Source organism: Lepidochelys olivacea, assembly GCF_965140295.1.
Source record: "Lepidochelys olivacea isolate rLepOli2 genome assembly, chromosome: 1".
Lineage (NCBI taxonomy): Eukaryota > Metazoa > Chordata > Testudines > Cheloniidae > Lepidochelys > Lepidochelys olivacea.
Window position 1 is genome coordinate 99,554,620 of NC_140411.1, and position 18,575 is coordinate 99,573,194.

The 18,575-nt window shown below is 42.5% G+C and overlaps 2 protein-coding genes across 2 annotated transcripts in view; both read left to right on the plus strand.

The window, feature by feature from the left end:
• HS6ST3 (heparan sulfate 6-O-sulfotransferase 3) overlaps window positions 1-13,332 on the plus strand; it is a 96,436-nt gene extending 83,104 nt beyond the window's left edge. Inside the window, exon 2 of the mRNA XM_084617980.1 lies at window positions 12,357-13,332. Coding sequence (XP_084474106.1) covers window positions 12,376-13,065 — 690 coding nt within the window. The 5' untranslated portion in view covers window positions 12,357-12,375 and the 3' untranslated portion in view covers window positions 13,066-13,332. The remainder of the gene's footprint in view (window positions 1-12,356) is intronic.
• Window positions 13,333-15,258: 1,926 nt separating this feature from the next.
• MBNL2 (muscleblind like splicing regulator 2) overlaps window positions 15,259-18,575 on the plus strand; it is a 363,485-nt gene continuing 360,168 nt past the window's right edge. The window contains exon 1 of the mRNA XM_084631980.1: window positions 15,259-16,660. The gene's annotated coding sequence lies outside the window, so the exon portion shown is untranslated. The remainder of the gene's footprint in view (window positions 16,661-18,575) is intronic.

The window sequence follows — 18,575 nt, forward strand, 5'->3', positions numbered from 1 at the left end:
AACAAAATTAGGCCAATTTTTAAAAATTTCCAGTTATCTTGAAAAAATGGAAAATTGGAACACTTTTTTGTTTTGGAAAATTTTTGACTAACTCTAGAAAATATGCTTAAACCCAGGTTTATAACCCATTGTTTATTCTGGTGTGATATGCAACAAAACACGGGTATTCCACATTTCAACCATTTTTCAAACATTGCCATTGGCTTAGGTTACCTGTTGGCAAGTTGGAAAGTTAAGAAGTATGGGCCAGACCCGGCAACTGGAACCACGCAGCTGAGCTCTTTGACGTATGGTGCTTTGCACAGGCATCCTCTTTGTGGAAGCAGTTGCAGGGTCTGGCCCTGTGACAGCAAAGGTGTTAAGTGAAATGGGGGCCTGTGGTTTCAGTCCCAGTTGGAGCTAGTGGAAGTTCTGGGTGCTCAGTTCTTCAGGCACTACATTTTTGTCATACACTAAGAACAGGAGTTATCTGCAGTAACTGTTGGCATATGTTGACTTTTTAAGGGTGAATAGTGGCTTAATGACATTGTTTGAGTAAAGAACCTACATATAAACATACCCACTGTGATGGGTTCGGTCACAGAGACCCCCTTGGGACTGTCACCTGATGTGCTGAGACTACCTCTGAGCCAGTTTTCTCTGCCAGTTTGGGCCTCCAGAACCCTGTCATGTTGAGTCAGACACGCTAGTCTGCTGCAACACAGACCCAGGGTCTGACCAAAACCCCCAGAGCTGCAAACTTAACTGAAAACGTCTTAGCAAGTGCTCCTGTCTCTAGCACCCGGACACTCAGCTCCCAATGGGATCCAAACCCCAAATAAATCTGTTTTACTCTGTATAAAGCTTCTGCAGGGTAAACCCATAAATTGTCCACCCTCTATAACACTGATAGAGACATATGCACAACTGTTTGCTCCCACAGGTATTAATTACTTACTCTGGGTCAATTAATAAGCAAAAGTGATTTTATTAAATATAAAAAGTAGGATTTAAGTGGTTCCAAGTAATAACAGACAGAAAAAAGTAGGTTACCAAGCAAAATAAAACAAAACACGCAAGTCTAAGCCTAATACATTTAAGAAACTGAATACAGGTAAATCTCACCCTCAGTAAGCTTCTTTCACAGACTAGACTCCTTTCTAGTCTGGGCTCAATCCTTTCCCCTGGTACAGTCCTTGTTCCAGCTCAGGTGGATTTCTCATGACTGCACCCCTCCTTTGTTCTGTTCCACCCCCCTTATATAGCTTAGGCACAAGGCGGGAATCTTTTGTCTCTCTGGGCTCCCACCCCTCCTTCTAAATGGAAAAGCACCAGATTTAAGATGGATTCCAGTACCAGGTGACATGGTCATATGTTTTACAAGAGACCTTTTGCATGAAGTATAGTCCAGTTACATTATATTCACACTCATTAGCATATTTTCATAAAATCATATGGAGAGCAACATCACACCCACATCAACCTGAGAATTAGAATCACTATTGGTATTAAATTTACAAATTCTTGAAAGTAGATCTTGGACAATCTATGCACATCAGGTGGGTCTAATATTCATCTTCATTATCTTTTGAGTTTTTAATCTGTGACACAGATTTCGCTTGTACAGCAATCTGAGAGGAGAATTACAATGTCAGAATTTGTATATTTTACCCTTGTCCTTTATCCTCTGATTGACTAGGTTCAAAATGGCAGTCTCAATTAGGGAAGTGTTTTTCTCCTTGTGAGGTCTTGTCTCTGATTTTGGGATGTTGGGTTAAATCCAGAAGTGGTATGTTTCATGCTATACAAACATAGAAATTAGATAAACATAAAATACTCATTCTGGAAGTTTGCAATGTAACACTACTTTATTTCTTAGAATTCAGAACCCACAAGAACCTCAAAACAGGGAGACACAAAGCAGGCTGCTCCTTATGGCAACTATGCACAAGTTGCGACACTTTACTGTGGGATGGCTTTCTGCATCTGATCCTGCCCCCACACTTTGCTACAGAGCCCCCTTGCCTGCAAACTGGACTCAGAAGCCCTCCTTTCCCCACTCCAAAAGCAACAGTACACCACTGAAAGCACAAGGATTTTGTTCCCTTAATTCAGGATCTTCTTTTTTGTCTTGCACCACTTAAACTGCTTCTCTACACTACTTCTGTCATTATTAATAGAAATATTCTGTGACTCTGGTTTTCCCCCTCTGTTTCTTCTACATTGGTTTCAGAACCTCTCCATTGGAACAGGCCCTTTTTTAGGGTTAAAACCCCAAAAGTTGAGTCACAGTTTGAGTAATTAACCCCACCAGGTCTTTTACCTTCCATTCCAGCAGGAAAAACCACTGCCTGGACATAAGAACTATAATACTGGGTCAGACCAAAGGTCCATCTAGCCAGTATCCTGTCTTCCAATAGTGGCCAATGCCAGGTGTCCCAGAGGCAATGAACAGAACAGGTAATCATCAAGTGATCCATTCCCTCTCGCTCATTCCCAGCTTCTGGCAAACAGAGGCTAGGGACACCATCCCTGCCCATCCTGGCTAATAGCCATTGATGGACCTATCCTCCCTGAACTTATCTAGTTCTTTTTTGAACCCTGTTATAGTCTTGGCCTTGACAACATCCTCTGGCAAGGAGTTCCACCGGTTGACTGTGCGTTGTGTGAAGAAATACTTCCTTTTGTTTGTTTAAAAAAATCATGTTTGGTATGACATGTTTAGTATGCACCTGGGATTTTCGGTCATCCCAGTTCTTCACTCTACTTGCTGCTAGTTTCTTATCATTAAGACTACAAATCACTCATAGAGGACATAGAGGTCACGGATTCTGTGATTTTACAAAACCTCTGTGATTTCCTCAAAATTCTACTAATTCAGCCCCAAGTAGTGAGGGTGGCAGGCCTGGGTGGTGGGGCTTCAACTTCAGCCCGAGCCCTGCCACCTTAGCCTTACTTATAATGCATTCTCCAATTACTTTGTTTTCCTTTTTTGCTACCTCCTACGCCTTCTTCTATGTTTCAGTTGCTGTGAACTCTTGCTGCTCTTTTGTTTAACAAGCCCATCGGTCTTAGTCGATAAGGTTCCAGCTGACTTTGTGAGTGAGAAGAGAGCATCTTTCATTTTTACCAGTTCTTGTGTTCAGAGCTTCTGATTGAGCTGTCGTGTGCAGGCTGCACCATGCGGGGGGCGGAGGGGGTAGGGGCAGGGAGGGGATAATAGTACAGATGTCACTCAGCCCTCTACTGCACCTGTGTACTCCATGAAGCCACACAAAACATTTTTGTTCTCATTTTGTGGCGATCCGTCACTTCTGTATCAAATCTCACTCAGCTGTGATGTCTGTTCCATGATGATACAAGAGGCAGAATGCCCTGGTATGTGATCTGTGCCACTAAGGTCAGGCTCTGCCCTTCTAACAAGTTTATACTGTCTATTAAAATGATAGTCCTGCAGCATTAACTAAAGATTTAAAGTGTTTCATATTATTATGGTGTGAAATGAAGACATATTGTTATATTCATGCTAGAAATTATTTTTCCCTACAGTTTTGTTAGATGATTTTCATTGTCTAATGCTAACAAAGATACTGGACTTCACACCAGTGGGAAACAATGCCTTATGAATCTCCAGGTGTGTGTTAATTCTAATGTAAATGCTAGTGTATCTGATATATGACTGCTTATACAGTTGGAGACATGAGAATTTGTAGCATTCATCTTTGATACACCTGGGACTGGACTGTGCTGGTCTTGAAGGTTGATCCAGCATACACACTTCCATACCCCATGCCTGCAATGTCTCCGGAGGCACAATCCCTCCCAGGGCTCCCTCTGGGCTGTGTGGTTCCACATGATTACTTACTCAGGCCTGTGTATAGGTTACGTAGTCCGGCCATTTATGTGTATATCTTAGGGCCAAATAATTGAAGTGGCCCAAAGCTATCCCTGTGGTAACCCATTGACTTTCATGAGTTTTTCTAGGAAGGGATTTGACTAAATGCTAGCTGTTACAAGTTAGACTGGCAGATGGATACTATGCAGCTATTACTAATTACTATTCTTGTGTTATGCAGAGTAGTTGTAGCCGTGTCGGTCCCATTATATTAGAGAGACATGGTGGGTGAGCTAATATCTTTTATTGGACCAAATTCTGTTGATAAGAGAGACAAGCTGTCAAGCCACATAAGAGTTCTTCAGAAAGACACTAAATATCATAGAATAAACAGAGACACTGGATTTATAGCTTATTACAACAACCTTATTACTAATCCCCTCTTTTTGTCCTATTACTGCAATATGTGACAATATGTGCTAACTACTTGTGCTAAACAATCTGTTCCACCTTGCATTTTGCAGTGATGCTGGGAGTACCTTTCCCAGCCTGAGGAAGAGCTCTGTGTGGCTTGAAAACTTGTCTCTCTCACCAATGGAAGTTGGTCCAATAACAGATATTACCTCACCCACCTTGTCTCTCTAATATTTTTGTGTAGGCATCAGACGCTTAAGAATCAGAGTTCCCAAATTCCCACATACTTAACACATCCTTCTTAATTTCTTTACATGTATTTTGAAGGCTTGAATAAAATACCTTTTCATCAACGTATCAAAGCACATTCTTATTGTTTGGCTCTGAATGCTGAGACTCTCTGCTTTAGAGGTTTGGTTCACTTCAGGTGGTAGTCCACTGAAATAAAGAATGAGAAGGCCATAGTGAGAGCAGTGATTCAAACAAGGTGACAGAAAATAATTCTGTGTTGTGTATCTACAGCAGTGGGTAACATTTTTGACTGTAGCCACATTACATGGACAAGCTTGAAGTGAGGAGATTCTGTTGTCACTAAGCAGAGACAAATGCATGTCTGAGCTCAAAATAGCCTAAATTCTTAGATTTCATTAAGAGGTGAAGAAAGGGACTGAAATGGGGCCCTGGTTTAACTTTTTTTCTGCACTTCTTGTGCCTTTTTTTAGGAATTAGGCCAGGAGCCAGTCCCAGTGTTAACAAGCTTTACTGCAAAACCAGATACTATATCAGGGTGGCCAAATCAGGCTCGTGAGCTGCATGCAGCTCTTTTACCATTAAAGTGTGGCTCGTGGAACCCCTCCACCCCCCCCCATTCTCTGCCTACCAGACAGGGGGCCGGGGTTCATGGCTTCTGCTGTACAGTGGGGTGGTGGGGCTAGGAGCTTCTGCCAGAGATGACTGGTGCTTGTTGAAAGTGGGGGGACACAATTTAAAAGTTTGCCCCCACCAACAGTTTGAGTCACACCCCCACCAGGCACACCTCCCCTCTTAGCCTCAGCAGCCCCTCCCTCCAGCTCCCCGGTTTTAGCTCCGCTTTGAGAGGCAGCGGCAAACAGCTGGGAGCTGCAGGGAGGGGCTGCTGCTTTAGCTCTCCAGGGAGGGGCTGCAGCAAAAGTAGGAGCTCTCCCTGCAGCCCCCAGCTGTTTGCCTTTGCCTCTCTCCGTGGCCACAGCTCCAAGCTTGCCAGCTCCAGCAGTTGCTGTGCAGGGAAGGGGTCCAACAGCACCATGTGACCGAGCGGGGACAGCAAACCCTGGCAAAAATCTGGGGGGAGAGGCATGTGACCTCCTGCAACGATGCTGCCCGTGGGAGCCAGCTGAGGTCACTCAATTAGGGTGAACTGCAAACAGAACAGGGCAGACAAACCCCAAAAGCTGGTGGATATTCCAATACTTAGATATACCAAGACAGCACAAAACAGCTTCTATAGTACCTCACTGGTTCCTTAGAAGTCCAAACAATGCAGTTCCCTTAAAGTACCCAGCCTCAAGCCTCCATACAGACACACATGTCAGATATGATGATGATTACTGAAAATCTTATGTCATCATATAAAAGAAAAGGTTCCTCCAATCCCAAAGGATCAGCCACACACCCAGGTCCAATTATAACTTAGATCCTACCCAAAATACACGCTTATAGCCAATTTTTATTAACTAAGCTAAAATTTATTAAAAAAAAGAAAAGAGACAGAGTGTGGGTTAAAAGATCAATATACATATAGACTTGAATTCAATTCTTGAGGTTCAGATACATAGCAGAGATGAGTTTGTAGTTGCCAAAAGTCCTTTCAGAAATAGTCCATAGGTTATAGTCCAATGTCCACATTCAGGGTGACTCCAGTCAGTGACTGGGGATCTCAATCCTTATGGCTTAAGGTTTTCCCCTCTTGAAACCCAAAGGAGATCTGAGATGAAGAAGGATCCTGTCCCAGGGTTTTTATACATTTCCAGCAGCCTCTTGACCTGAGAAAACAATAGGCTTAACTTCCCTTCTCCTAAACATCATGGCAATTAGCACAGGATAATTTACCCATTAAACAGTTCAGATACAGGTTACCACAACCTTCAAAGAGATATATAGCCAATAATACTATTTCACTCAAGTGTCTTCATAAATGTTAATATTCCTCTTTTGATCTTTGAATCAAAGCTATAGCAATAGACAAGACTTGTTTGCTTATATCACAAGACCTGAACAAACATCTACCCTTCTATCTCTAACAATGCAGACTTGCATTTCAAAGCTCTATTCATTTCCATATCTTCCTAACCAGTCTTTAAAGTTCGACCATGGGTCAGGTCAGTTTGTGAGTTAATTAACTCTTTCTGGCCCTGTCACCTTTCAATGAGGTATTATATTACACTCATAACATCACACCTCCCCACATGCCCCCCATGCATTGCCTCTGGCTTCTGCCCAGTGGAGAGGGGGGGTCTCTGGGCATCAGGTGCCTCCCATGGGGCTGAAGCCCCTAACCCCAGCAGGTGCGCCGTGGCACTCGAACTTCTGAAGATTATCGTGTGCAGCTCGGAGTGTCAGTAAGTTTGGCCACTCCTGTACTATGTATTGAGAATTATGAAATATTTGTGTATTTCAGCCATAACTACCAACATTTGAAAATGCTTTGAGACAATTTTCCAAGTAAGACAGGGTAGGCTCACAACAACCAGAGGCTTGTGTGTACAACTTGGGGTGTTTTAGTGTAGTTTTTAAAAAAATGTATCGATATCCTAGGACCATAAAATTCCTTCCCCTCCCAGGCAAATCCATGACATGAATGCTTCTGCTGCAACAGATCCCTCTTCCCACCCAGCTGGATTTCTAACAGGAGCTAATGTAGAGGCACAATCATCTGGAAATCTACGCAGGTCTCAGGATATCTAAGCCCCTTGCTTCTGCCAAGATAGAAGAATTCTGAGATGACTCCTTGAATAGAACTCCTAAGTATCCTGTCCCCTACATGGGAAATGCATGTGTAGAAGACAAGAGAGCATGAAAAACAAAACACTTTTCAGGCTGTTAAAGATCTAGTGCCTACCAGACCAAATACCCATTAAGTCTTGTGTTCTCCCACTCATAAACTGCATTGTGGTAACATTGTGTATCATTGCAATGATAGAGCATTCTAAAAACCCACACAAGCATCAGACCTGACCATCAATAGAGCAAAAATACATACAGACTCCAGTGATGGAAGATAAAGGTTCATAGTTCAAATAAGCATCCTAAAATGTGGGTGCTTAACTTACACCATGTCTAGACTAGCATTTATGTTGGCAAAACTTTTGTTATTCAAGGGTGTGAAAAAACACACCCCTGAGCAACATACGTTCTGCCAGCATAGGCACTCGTGTCCACAGCGCTATGTTGGCGGGAGATGCGCTATGTTGGCCGCTCCTTGAGTTGGTTTTATGATGTTGATAGGAGAGCTTTCTCCTGTCAGCACAACCCAGCTACATGAGTGATCTTACAGCAGCACAGCTGTATTGGTATAGTTGTGCAACTGTAGGCTTTTAAGTGTAGACATGGCCTAAGCTTCTGACATGATGTGGCATCCTTGATGGTCATTTCTGTAGATCCAAAGGATTCCCATAGGTGGAAACTGAACTACTTTCTTGCCTGTAGCAATGGTTGCTCCATTACAGGTCCAAGGCACAACAGTATGGCAGTGTGGGACAGCTTGTCCGGCTGTTGAGCCGTTTTTGTGGATAAACAGAGGATTTAGCTGTGCAGGACTGACAGTCTGTCTTCTTGCAGAGGGCATGTTTACACTGCAATTAGGAGGAGCGATTTCAGCCTTTGTAGCCGTTCCTGAACTAGCTTTGAGATTGGTAAATCAAGGCTAGCTCAAGTAACAATTGCAGTGAAGCCGTGGCATCATGGGCGGTGGCCCTTCAATTATGTACCCAGGCTCCTGGACGAAGAGAGCTAGCCCATGCAGCCACCACTGCTACCACAGCCTCATTGCTGTTGCTATTCAAACAAGCTTTTATCGAATGCTGCAATCACATCTCCTGATTGCAATGTAAACAGACCCCCCACAAACTAAATTCATAAAAGACAGACTGAGAGAAAGAGTATCTTCGGGCTTATCTACACTTAACGGGGGATCAACGAGTGGCAGTCGCTGCATCGGTGGTCAATTTAGCGGGTTTAGTGAAGACCTACTAAATCGACCGCCAATCACTCTCCTGTCAACTCCTGTACGCCACCGCATCTCCCATCAGCATCGCATAGCGTGGACCCTGCGGTAAGTAGATCTAAGCTACGTCAATTTGAGTTACGCTATTCACGTAACTCAATTGCGAAGCTTAGATCGAATTTCCCCTGTAGTGTAGACAAGGCCTTAGTTTTGACAGACTACTGAAAAGCTCAATAATCATACAGTAAATATAGTAAAGGAAGGTTTCAGAGTAGCAGCCGTGTTAGTCTGTACTTGCAAAAAGAAAAGGAGTACTAGTGGCACCTTAGAGACTAACCAATTTATTTGAGCATAAGCTTTCGTGAGCTACAGCATCCGATGAAGTGAGCTGTAGCTCACGAACGCTTATGCTCAAATAAATTGGTTAGTCTCTAAGGTGCCACTAGTACTCCTTTTCTTTTTATAGTAAAGGAAGAAAGTTTCTTGGCTAGTCACAAGGAAATTTGCTTAAATCATACTAAGGCATTTCCTCATTGATTTCACTGTATTTGTTTCAGATTCTGCTTTTCAGCTTATATTCCATTACAGAACAGCAAATACATCTGCACAGCCAGTAATGAGATGGAAATGATTTCTGCCCTGGAAGGTTTACTTTTACTGGTTGTCATTGCCCCGAGGCACACTGGAATTAAAATGCCATAGGTTGGTGAGGAAAGGCCAAAACATTATTAAAGGCATAAGTTCCCATCAATAGCAATATTTTAACATATACATTAATATCCAATACTATCCCAGGGAAGGACAGCAACACTATGAGGAAGAAGCCATGTATAAGCCCCGTGAGGTGATCCAAATGTTAGCCAGACATTCCAGCTGCCTTTGAGTGTTCTCAGCATTATGTGTTTCAGCCACTTTGAGCACAGCTGTTTTCGTTAGTGTTGCAGCCAGTATGTTTGCTTAGTGATACTGGTAGCAGTTGCAAAATGCTGATCCCAAGCCCAGAAGCTGAAATACAATTTTTTTATGCTCAAAGCTGTTGAAAGGCAGAGAAGGATATGCAATAGTTTGGCTGCTTCTCCAGGTCTCACATGTAACATATGCAAAACTCTGTCTGCTTGCCTGAAAGCATGTCTTAATCTGTTCTCATAAACACAAAGCAGAGTGATAGTGAAGAAGAACATTTTTCTTAAGAAGGAAAAGCATTGCTCAATATTTTCTAACAGCCCTTGAAAGCCAAATTCCTCTACAGTCAAGTATAACTGCAGATCAAGGGAAATAATTTCTACTACTTCCTAGTTTATAGGTATTGTAGTCAAAGTGGACGTATCTGGGAATATCCATTCATGAATGGTCATGGGATGCTCAGGAACTATGATGACAGGACCTGTATAAGTACCCTGGTAGAGCATGATCAAACTGCTGTTCGATAGTATGGAACTGGGTACCAGCACAAAGAACAAATTATTTATGCCATATAGTCCCTCCTCAGCTTTGCCAAACATTAAGGCAAACCATACAATTCCTAATCCAAATTGTAATAGCAATACACACAAGGACATTGCCCACTACATGCCCCTTCTTGCTCGTTCAAAAAATGTGTATTCCTTCTGCTGTGAAATCATTTCAGGAGCAGCTGCTTCCAGAAGATAGTAATCCAGGAAGAGATACTGCAGCAATGCACAATCAACACTTCAGACACTGTAATGTCATTCTGGAAAATACATTATAGTTCTTGTTGAGGAAGGTCACTGATTGAGTGAATAAGACAGCAAAAAATGTTTTGATCCCTCCTGTCTTCTAATTGCTCTGAACTGGTGGGGATACCTGCATTTTTTAGCATTTTTTATTTGCCAAGTTTTATAAATAAGGCATCTGGAGAAGCAGTGGGAGTCATTCAGCATTTAGAAAAGGGTGATATGCTGTGATGATCTGGATAGGAAGGACGTTATACCCAGCAATTCTGAATAGTTTCTGGATTTTTCATTCAACTAAAGTGAGATCTTCTGAAAGGTGAACTCTCAAAGTGTTCATTGTTTCAGCACAGTGTGTCTCCCCCACTATTTGTTTTTCTCAGTGTTGGGTAGGTTCCATAAAAAGCATTTTGAGATCATGGTTGTCTGAAGAAAACTTAGGGTAATTTCAGTGGATCAGATGTTGGAGACTCATAATTTATTAATGTATTGTTCAGAGCCAGAGCCAGATGAGTCATGCAAACACCTATCTTTGTACCATGCTATCTGTATTAATTTTACTCGTGGATTTTTAATTCCTATTCCAGCTGACAAAAAGTTATGAAGTATTTTGGTTTTGTCTTATTTTTATATCACCCTATAATTTAGGTTATGTTGTTATTGAATAAAATCTTCAACAGTAAATGTGTTACATGAAAGATTGTTTAGCCATACTCAATTTCAGTCCTTTTCACATTGCCATAACTAGATGTAGAAACTCTCAGTGCGGCAACTAAAAGATAAATTGACAAACTGAGGTCTGCAGTTTCTTGTTCTGTTTGATGTCAGGTAGATTTTAGTATCTCTTTTGTATTCCTGACAGATAACAGTTGAACATGTTAACCTTTACACTCATCAGCAGTGAGTGATTTAAGTATCCATGATCATAACTCGTTTTAATCCATCTCTCAACTCAAATTAAGTCATGTGAATGGATTTTAGTCCTGTCATTGGCCTCAATGTAACCCATTTAATGACCCATTTTCAAATTGGCAGGTCATGCCAAAATCTTTCACATTGCATTATTTACAGCAGTTGCAGCATCCAGTTGGTATTGTCCAGGCTTCTCATTTATTCTAACCATGTGCTGTAGACAGCCATAGTGTCTCAGTCCAGAAGACAGGTGACAGGATTAATATTTTCTCATTATATAGAAGAGTAGGGAGAGAATTCACATCTTTGTGGTCTGTAATCCTCACCACAGTAAATCCTCAAAGGACACAACAACTGTTTCACTCTGTCTCTGTTTTATCTTTGAACCATTGTGAGTATCTTCTCCCATTGATTCCGATATTGCTAAATACCAGCATATAAAAAGAGTGTATTAAGTACAGTTGGATTTGTCACGGTCTCTGTAAATTGAAGAACACTGCACAATTGGTTGTGGTTAGAATCTCCTTCTCCTTGAAATAAAAAAAAAATCCCTCTTCTGTTTGCAGCTTGTTTTCTAGCATATCTCCTTAATCACAAATGGATGAAAATTCATAAAAAAATTAATCACAAAAAACAAACTGCCTTCAAATTTGTTCACAATATTCGCCATGCGTTAAGGTTTGCACTTTGTGCTGCTCTGTTTGTCACTTGGAGGTAGTTAATGTTACTTATTTCTTCTTTCAGAACTCGTAAGTGCCTCACCACCGTGATGAAGAATGGATGGATAAATGGGTTAGGGATAAAAATGAGTCCTTAAGTCCACCTTCTTGAAAGTGACTATCTTGTGGTGTGGTAAATTTTATTATCCACATGTCATAGTTGCTAGGAATGTTCTATAGGCTTAAGTTTTATAAGAGCATTGGTCCATTTGAAAAAGTTAAGGCAAGGTCTACACTACGGATTTATAGAGGTATAACCATCTAGCTTAGGGGTGTAAAAAATCCACACCTCTGAGTGACACATTTATACCAATCTACCCCCCAGTGTAGACAGTGCTATGTCAGCAGGAGAGCTTCTCCCAGCACCATAACTACTGCCTCGCGCCAGGTGGATTGACTATGCGGATGGGAAAAGTTCTCCCATCAGTGTAGGAGCATTTTCACTTAAGTGGTGCAGCTGCACCGATGTAGTGTTTTAAGTGTTGACCTGCCCTAAGAGGGAGGCATGGGTTAGTAAGCATTTCATCAGAGAAAAATAAAAATTGCTGATTAATAAGAGTAAAAGCTGCTGAATCCTAAAACTGTGTTTTAAAAAATTGTTGCAGGAACTTCTATTATATCACAATGCTGAGGGATCCAGTGTCACGGTATTTGAGTGAATGGAAACATGTCCAGAGAGGTGCAACGTGGAAAACTTCCCTCCACGTGTGTGATGGAAGAAGTCCAACGCCAGATGAGCTGCCTACCTGTTACCTGGGGGATGACTGGTCTGGAGTCAGCTTGCAGGAGTTCATGGATTGTGGTTACAACCTGGCTAACAACCGCCAGGTTCGCATGCTGGCAGACCTGAGCCTGGTTGGATGTTACAACTTGACTTTTATGAATGAAAGTGAGAGAAATATGATCCTTCTCCAAAGCGCCAAGAACAACCTGAAAAACATGGCCTTTTTTGGACTCACAGAGTTTCAGAGGAAAACACAGTATCTCTTTGAGAGAACATTCAACCTTAAGTTCATTTCCCCATTCACCCAGTTCAATATTACCCGGGCCTCTAATGTGGATATTGATGAAGGTGCTCGGAAACGCATAGAGGTGTTGAACTTCCTGGACATGCAGCTTTATGAATATGCTAAAGACCTCTTTCTGCAACGCTTTCAGTACTCCAAGCAAGAGGAGCACCAGAAGAACCGGCAAAAACGGCGGGAGGAGCGGAGGCTACTCCGGGAGCAAAGAGCTCATCAGTGGCAGAAGGAAGAAGCAGCAGCAGAAACAGCTGTTACTGAAGATTATAACAGTCAGGTGGAGCGATGGTGACACTTTTCATTCTTAGACAAATAAAAGAAAAGAGAATTGAAAACACTAATAATTTCTTGAACTTGGTTACTCAGAGATTACACAAGGAACGAATGTTGCCTTGGTAAATGAGACCGAGTCTGACAGCTGCCCTTCTTTGTGTTAGTTTTTCTTAGTTTCTATCAGCTAGGAGAATATATATATTTTTGTGTTTCTCAATGCATCTTATATCAGTGTTATTAACTGGCAGTGGAATAGATTCTTATCCAATACTGACTTCTTTCAAAGGCCTAGGCGATGAGAGTGGCTGGAAAAGATAGCTTTTTTTTTCTTTTTCCATTAACAGATGTACTCTATACAGTTTGAGCAGCTGAAACTTGTGATGACATGAATCAAAAATCAGAGAACCACTGAGCTGCTGACGCGGGTGTATTTCATGCTGTCCTGTATAGCTGTGTTATGTATTGAGTGCAACAGAGAAAACCATGTTGCCCTTCAGATGGTTACACGCAGTGTTTTAAGTAAGAAAAAGAAAATACTAAATGTGATTAAATTACATGTAAGACTAGGTGACACATGGGGCTGAAACTATTTTTTTCATTTCTGAAAGCTTGTAGTCAGAGGTGATTTATAAGTGAAATGAGTTATATGGTCTCAACCTAATCCCTGTGCATCACCAAAACCTGCTAGTAAGCAGACTCCTTCTGAGCGAGCCTGGCAAATGAATGTCGTAAGTACGACTGCTGAGAAACAAGATCCATTCTGTAGAACTTCCCCATTCTGGGGAAGCTCACACAGGCCTGTTCACCCTATCTGGGTGGAGGTAACAATGTCAGCTTTGACTTTTGTGAAAGGTGAAATCCACAAAGGGCGTGGAATTAAGAAAGGCAAGAAAAAGAGTGGAAAAAGCTTAAGTATTAGTACACTTTCCTAATCTGTTATAAGGGCTCTGTTCATAAAGGTACATTTAAATTCTGAGAACAGAACTAACATGATTTTATTACCAGACACAATAGTGGCCGGGATCCATAGAATTGTGCACTTAAAGCAGTGGTCTGCAAACTTTTGAGGGTCGCGCCCCCCCCTTACCCCGTCTGCACCCCCACCCCAAAGCCAGGGCTATGGCTGGGAGGGGACGGGGATGCAGACAGGGGTAAGGGGTCGAGGCTGGGGCCACATTTGGGGGAGGTCTGGGGCCAGGAGCAGGGTTGGGGATGGAGCTGCGGCCAGGGGCCAAGGCTGGGGGCAGGGGCAGGGGCAGGAGTGGAGCCACTGCGGTGGAGGCCAGCAGCCGGGCCTGCAGCCAGGTGCAGCTCCAACCCCACCCCCACCCACAGCCTTGGCACCGCGCTGGGAACAGAGCCATGGCCAGCGGCCGAGGGCGGGGCAGGGGCAGGCGCTGGGCCAGAAAATGGTGATGTGGCTTTTGGCAGGACCGGAGTAGAGCTAAGGGTAAAGAGTGGCTGGGTGGCACTCCATCCCTGCCCCCTGTGGGGGCTGGCCTAGGCCCCACCATAACCCCCTGAAGATTCCTCTATGCTGCTTTAGGGGGGTGTGCCCCACAGTTTGGGGACCTCTGACTTAAAGGATACACAATGGGTGTGTGGACAAACACAGAAATTTGTTACTAATATTAGTGGACTAATCTTCTGTGTATCATGTTGCAAATATATTTATGCCAAGGCTGAATGTGAAGATATTCTTCAACTCTATCCATTCCAGATCATGCAGCTCTTTATCTGTTTTTCTAGTTTGACTAGAAAAGGAGTCCCAATGATGGGTTCTTTCTCCAAGCTTTAGGTTATTGTGATTAAACTGCATCCACTTCAGATTTCTTTTTCTGATTTGTAAAAAGAGGGTATTATACTTTTTAGATCCCTATTATCAAAACCATATTTTTCCCCTTCTAGCATAAATCTAATTTATTAAAAGCCACATTTTGAAATTGGCCTCCACATGCCTCCTAAACCTATGTGCCCCAACATTTAGTTTACATGTATGAATGACTTTTGCCCAGCCAGATTCGCTAATTAGATGTTAAATTGCCTGATCTTGGTGCACAAGTATTAGTGCTCGCAGATTTTAGTTTTGGGGCCAGCAAAGGAAAATTTACCCAAAAATATGATACACTCTGTTTTTGAAAATTATTCACTACGTTTCCTAATTTTCTCATATTTTTAAGGCATGCTACTTTTTTGACAGTGTTATTTGTAGTTATCATATACACGATAGGAAAAAGGCAAATCTCATGGCATGATTGGTTGTTCAGTGAGTACAAGAATGTATTAAACATGAAGGAGACTAACAAGCTCCTCTGGGGCTGTTCCAGGCAAACAAGACACACCTGCAAGACTCGCTCAGCCTGTGGGGGGTGGGACTTAAAAGGGGGGAATTTACCACAGAATGAGGTGGTGAACAGGAAGAAGATTGCTTGCCCAGCGACTGCTGGCAATAGAGGGAGTCTAGCCAAGGAGGTGACAGCTGTGAGACGCACTGCTCCTCAAGGCGTGCTGGCTGAAGGTAAAGCAACACGCCCCAGGAAGACGGGTAGAAGGTAAATCCTGTAAAGGGGCAATAGACTCTGAGAGACTGAGCCCTTAGAGCTGAGTCTCTAGGGGCTGCCTGAGAGGCTGGTCTTTGTTCCAGCCAGACCTTCCCCTCTTGCCAGGGGAAGGGAAGAACAGGCGCCAGTCACCAGCCTGTGGGCTGTAACCGACAGAGAAATTCCCCAAAGCTGCCAACTAGGGGAGAAGAGAGGGTAAATGATGCCCAGTGGCTCCTGGGGTGGTCCAGGGAGCCCATTGCCCCCACAGTTGGTTTGGCCCAGTTGAATGCAGGGAGGAATTATATCGATTGTTGTGTGTGGATGCTGGTGAATTGGTGGCAAGAGGGGTGACTGTAGTGTGGAAGGGAGGGTAGAGGTAGCTTGGAGAGGCAGAGGTTGGTACTACAAGAGAGCAATAAGGGGGTCACAGAGAGATAATCACAGTTGTCTCCCAATTTGCCCTTTACTGTAAAGCATACCTCATTTTTCATTCTGAAAATGGGAGGTCCCTCTTTCTTCTCACGTCCCTGTGTCCTCCTTAACACACAACAAAACTCTACCCTGCACACCCCTGTCCCTCAGGGCCACAGTGGCTTGGTTTTTCATTTTTGAAAATATTATCTTGGTATGGAAGGGGAGAGAGACGCTGGGAGACTGGTGAGGCTGCAGGTAGCAATCACTTTGGGTGCCAGGTGCCTGCTGCCACTGCCTGGGGACAGCAGCAGCCCTCCTTCCGTTTGAGACAAAACAACTTCTGATAGACAAAATGAAAACAAATTAGTGGGGGGAGGGGGGAAGAGTTAAAATGTAACTGTTTGGTAACACATCAATACTGTGCCTAACCCGCAGTCAGTCATCTCTCAGAGGGGAAGTCAGGCCTCTGAAGAGCCGCTCATGTGCTGTGGCATTTATGTTAATGGAATTTCTGACATCTTGAAGGTGTATATTTGTGTTTGAGTTAAAGTTCATTTTTGACCGTGAGCCTACTCAACACATACTGGCTTTTGCAGAGGAGCAAGTGGCTTATTGGGCAAAGGGCTGACAGCTTCCAGTCTCTAAAGCTCATAGAAGGTAAGGGGCAAAGCCTTCGCAGTTACACTAGTGGCTTTAGAAAAACTCACAGTCACATCAGGTAGTGTTGTTTTTAGCAGAAGTTCCTGGCATATTAAAATAAACCAAAAGGGGCTTCCACACTCTGTAAGATTTACTTCTTAGACAGAAGTTTGCTGATATTCACTCTAAGTGCTGTGCATAATGCTGTATTTAAAATAATCAATGCCAATAATCAAAATAAAGGGCCAAATTAACATTGTTGTAACTCCACTGACTTAACTGTAGATACACTAGACTTTGACTGGTTTAAATGAGATCAGAATTTAGCTCACTCTGTCCATTTCCAAAACTTTAGATTTTTAAAAATAAAGACATGGAATCACTGTCTTCCTGGCAAGTTATTACGTTACTGAAATGAGGCATTTGTGTTTCTGCTACTGAGGTGGTGATAAGAAACATCACTCTGCTGTAATGCAGATGTATTTAGTAATCTTTCACCTAATGTGCTCAACACTGGCTGCTTATTTCCAGTTCTAATTGGCTGTTGGTTCACAGTAGGCAAAAAGGTCACCAAACTGTTGAGATGTAAGGTTCTGATTCGTAATAACTTATGTCAGAATTAAATGTATTACCTCTGAGCTGTTTTATTGACAGATGCAGATGTGACCTAGCCCGCCCTCACAGAAACACACACAATGCCTTTGCAGGAACAGTAGATCAGCTTCTCTGCTCCGGTGTTCCTCACAGCAATAGTGATGAGAATTTAATTAGGCTTCAAGAAGTTCTATTGAACAACACACATTACTTGTTGTTAGAGTTGGGGCCCAAACCAAAAATCTAGATCCAAACTTCTCTGACCTTTGTGGAAGTTCAGGTCCAGAGCCAGACTTCATGGCTACCCTGTAACTGTAAAGACCCAAACCAGAATGCCAAGTCCCCTCCTTTTTCAGCTTTGGTAAGGCTTAGGGTTGGTTCCAGTCTGACTAGCTTGGGCCCATTTCTAGTTTTCAACTCCCATCTTCAAGTAATTTAGCCAAATCCAGTGACATAAGGGGTATAAAGTTACACATTGTGCATGTGTGGCAGACCTCCCTGTTAGCTGATTTTCTTGCTACACACACTACTTCCACCCCATTTGTGACTCATTTTGCATGCCCAGTGCCTGATTCTGATTAATGTCCATACTACAGTTTGAACACAAAGTACATTATCGATGATAAGTAATGTTGCTGTGTTTAATTCATTAGCTCACTTACATGGGTTTTTTTCCCTCACCACTGTTATGTGACTGACTTCCCTGGAGTTCTGATTTTCACCAGGGTACGTTAGATCAGAATCAGATGGCACTGAACTACAAACTGTGGCAAGTTACAGTGCACAAGGCCCTGTGATGTTCATTCACAAAGGTAGACTATGCTGATAGTGTTGAATGCTGTAAACCTCTCTAGTTACAGCAACTACATACTCAGAAAAGATATCCAAGTTTGTACTGAAACACTTCTGATGGTTTGGTTCTTGTGAGATAGTCTTTATGGGGGAACTGATTGCAGCATCCTCCATTTTCTTCTTGGCCATGTCAGTATTTTTATAATTCAGGTAACCCTTTTCATGGTTTTAACTTGTCATTCTCTAATGTATATTTCAAATAAATGTTGGAAGGAAGATCAGAACTTTCCACCAGTTGCAATGTTTAAGGTGAAAGGGTAATTAATAGATTGTACATTTATTTTCCTTAGGGATTCTTCCTTTTATTTATGTGCAATAATGTGTATGAACTCTGCTAATAGGAGATTGTATTGTGCGTGTTCATATCTACTTTTATTGCTATTTAAAAGATGATTTGTAGAACTGAGGATTTCCATTGATGTAAAGCACAACTTAATGAATCATTTAATGATAAATCATTTGTGATGTCAAACAATTGTTTTCCCAT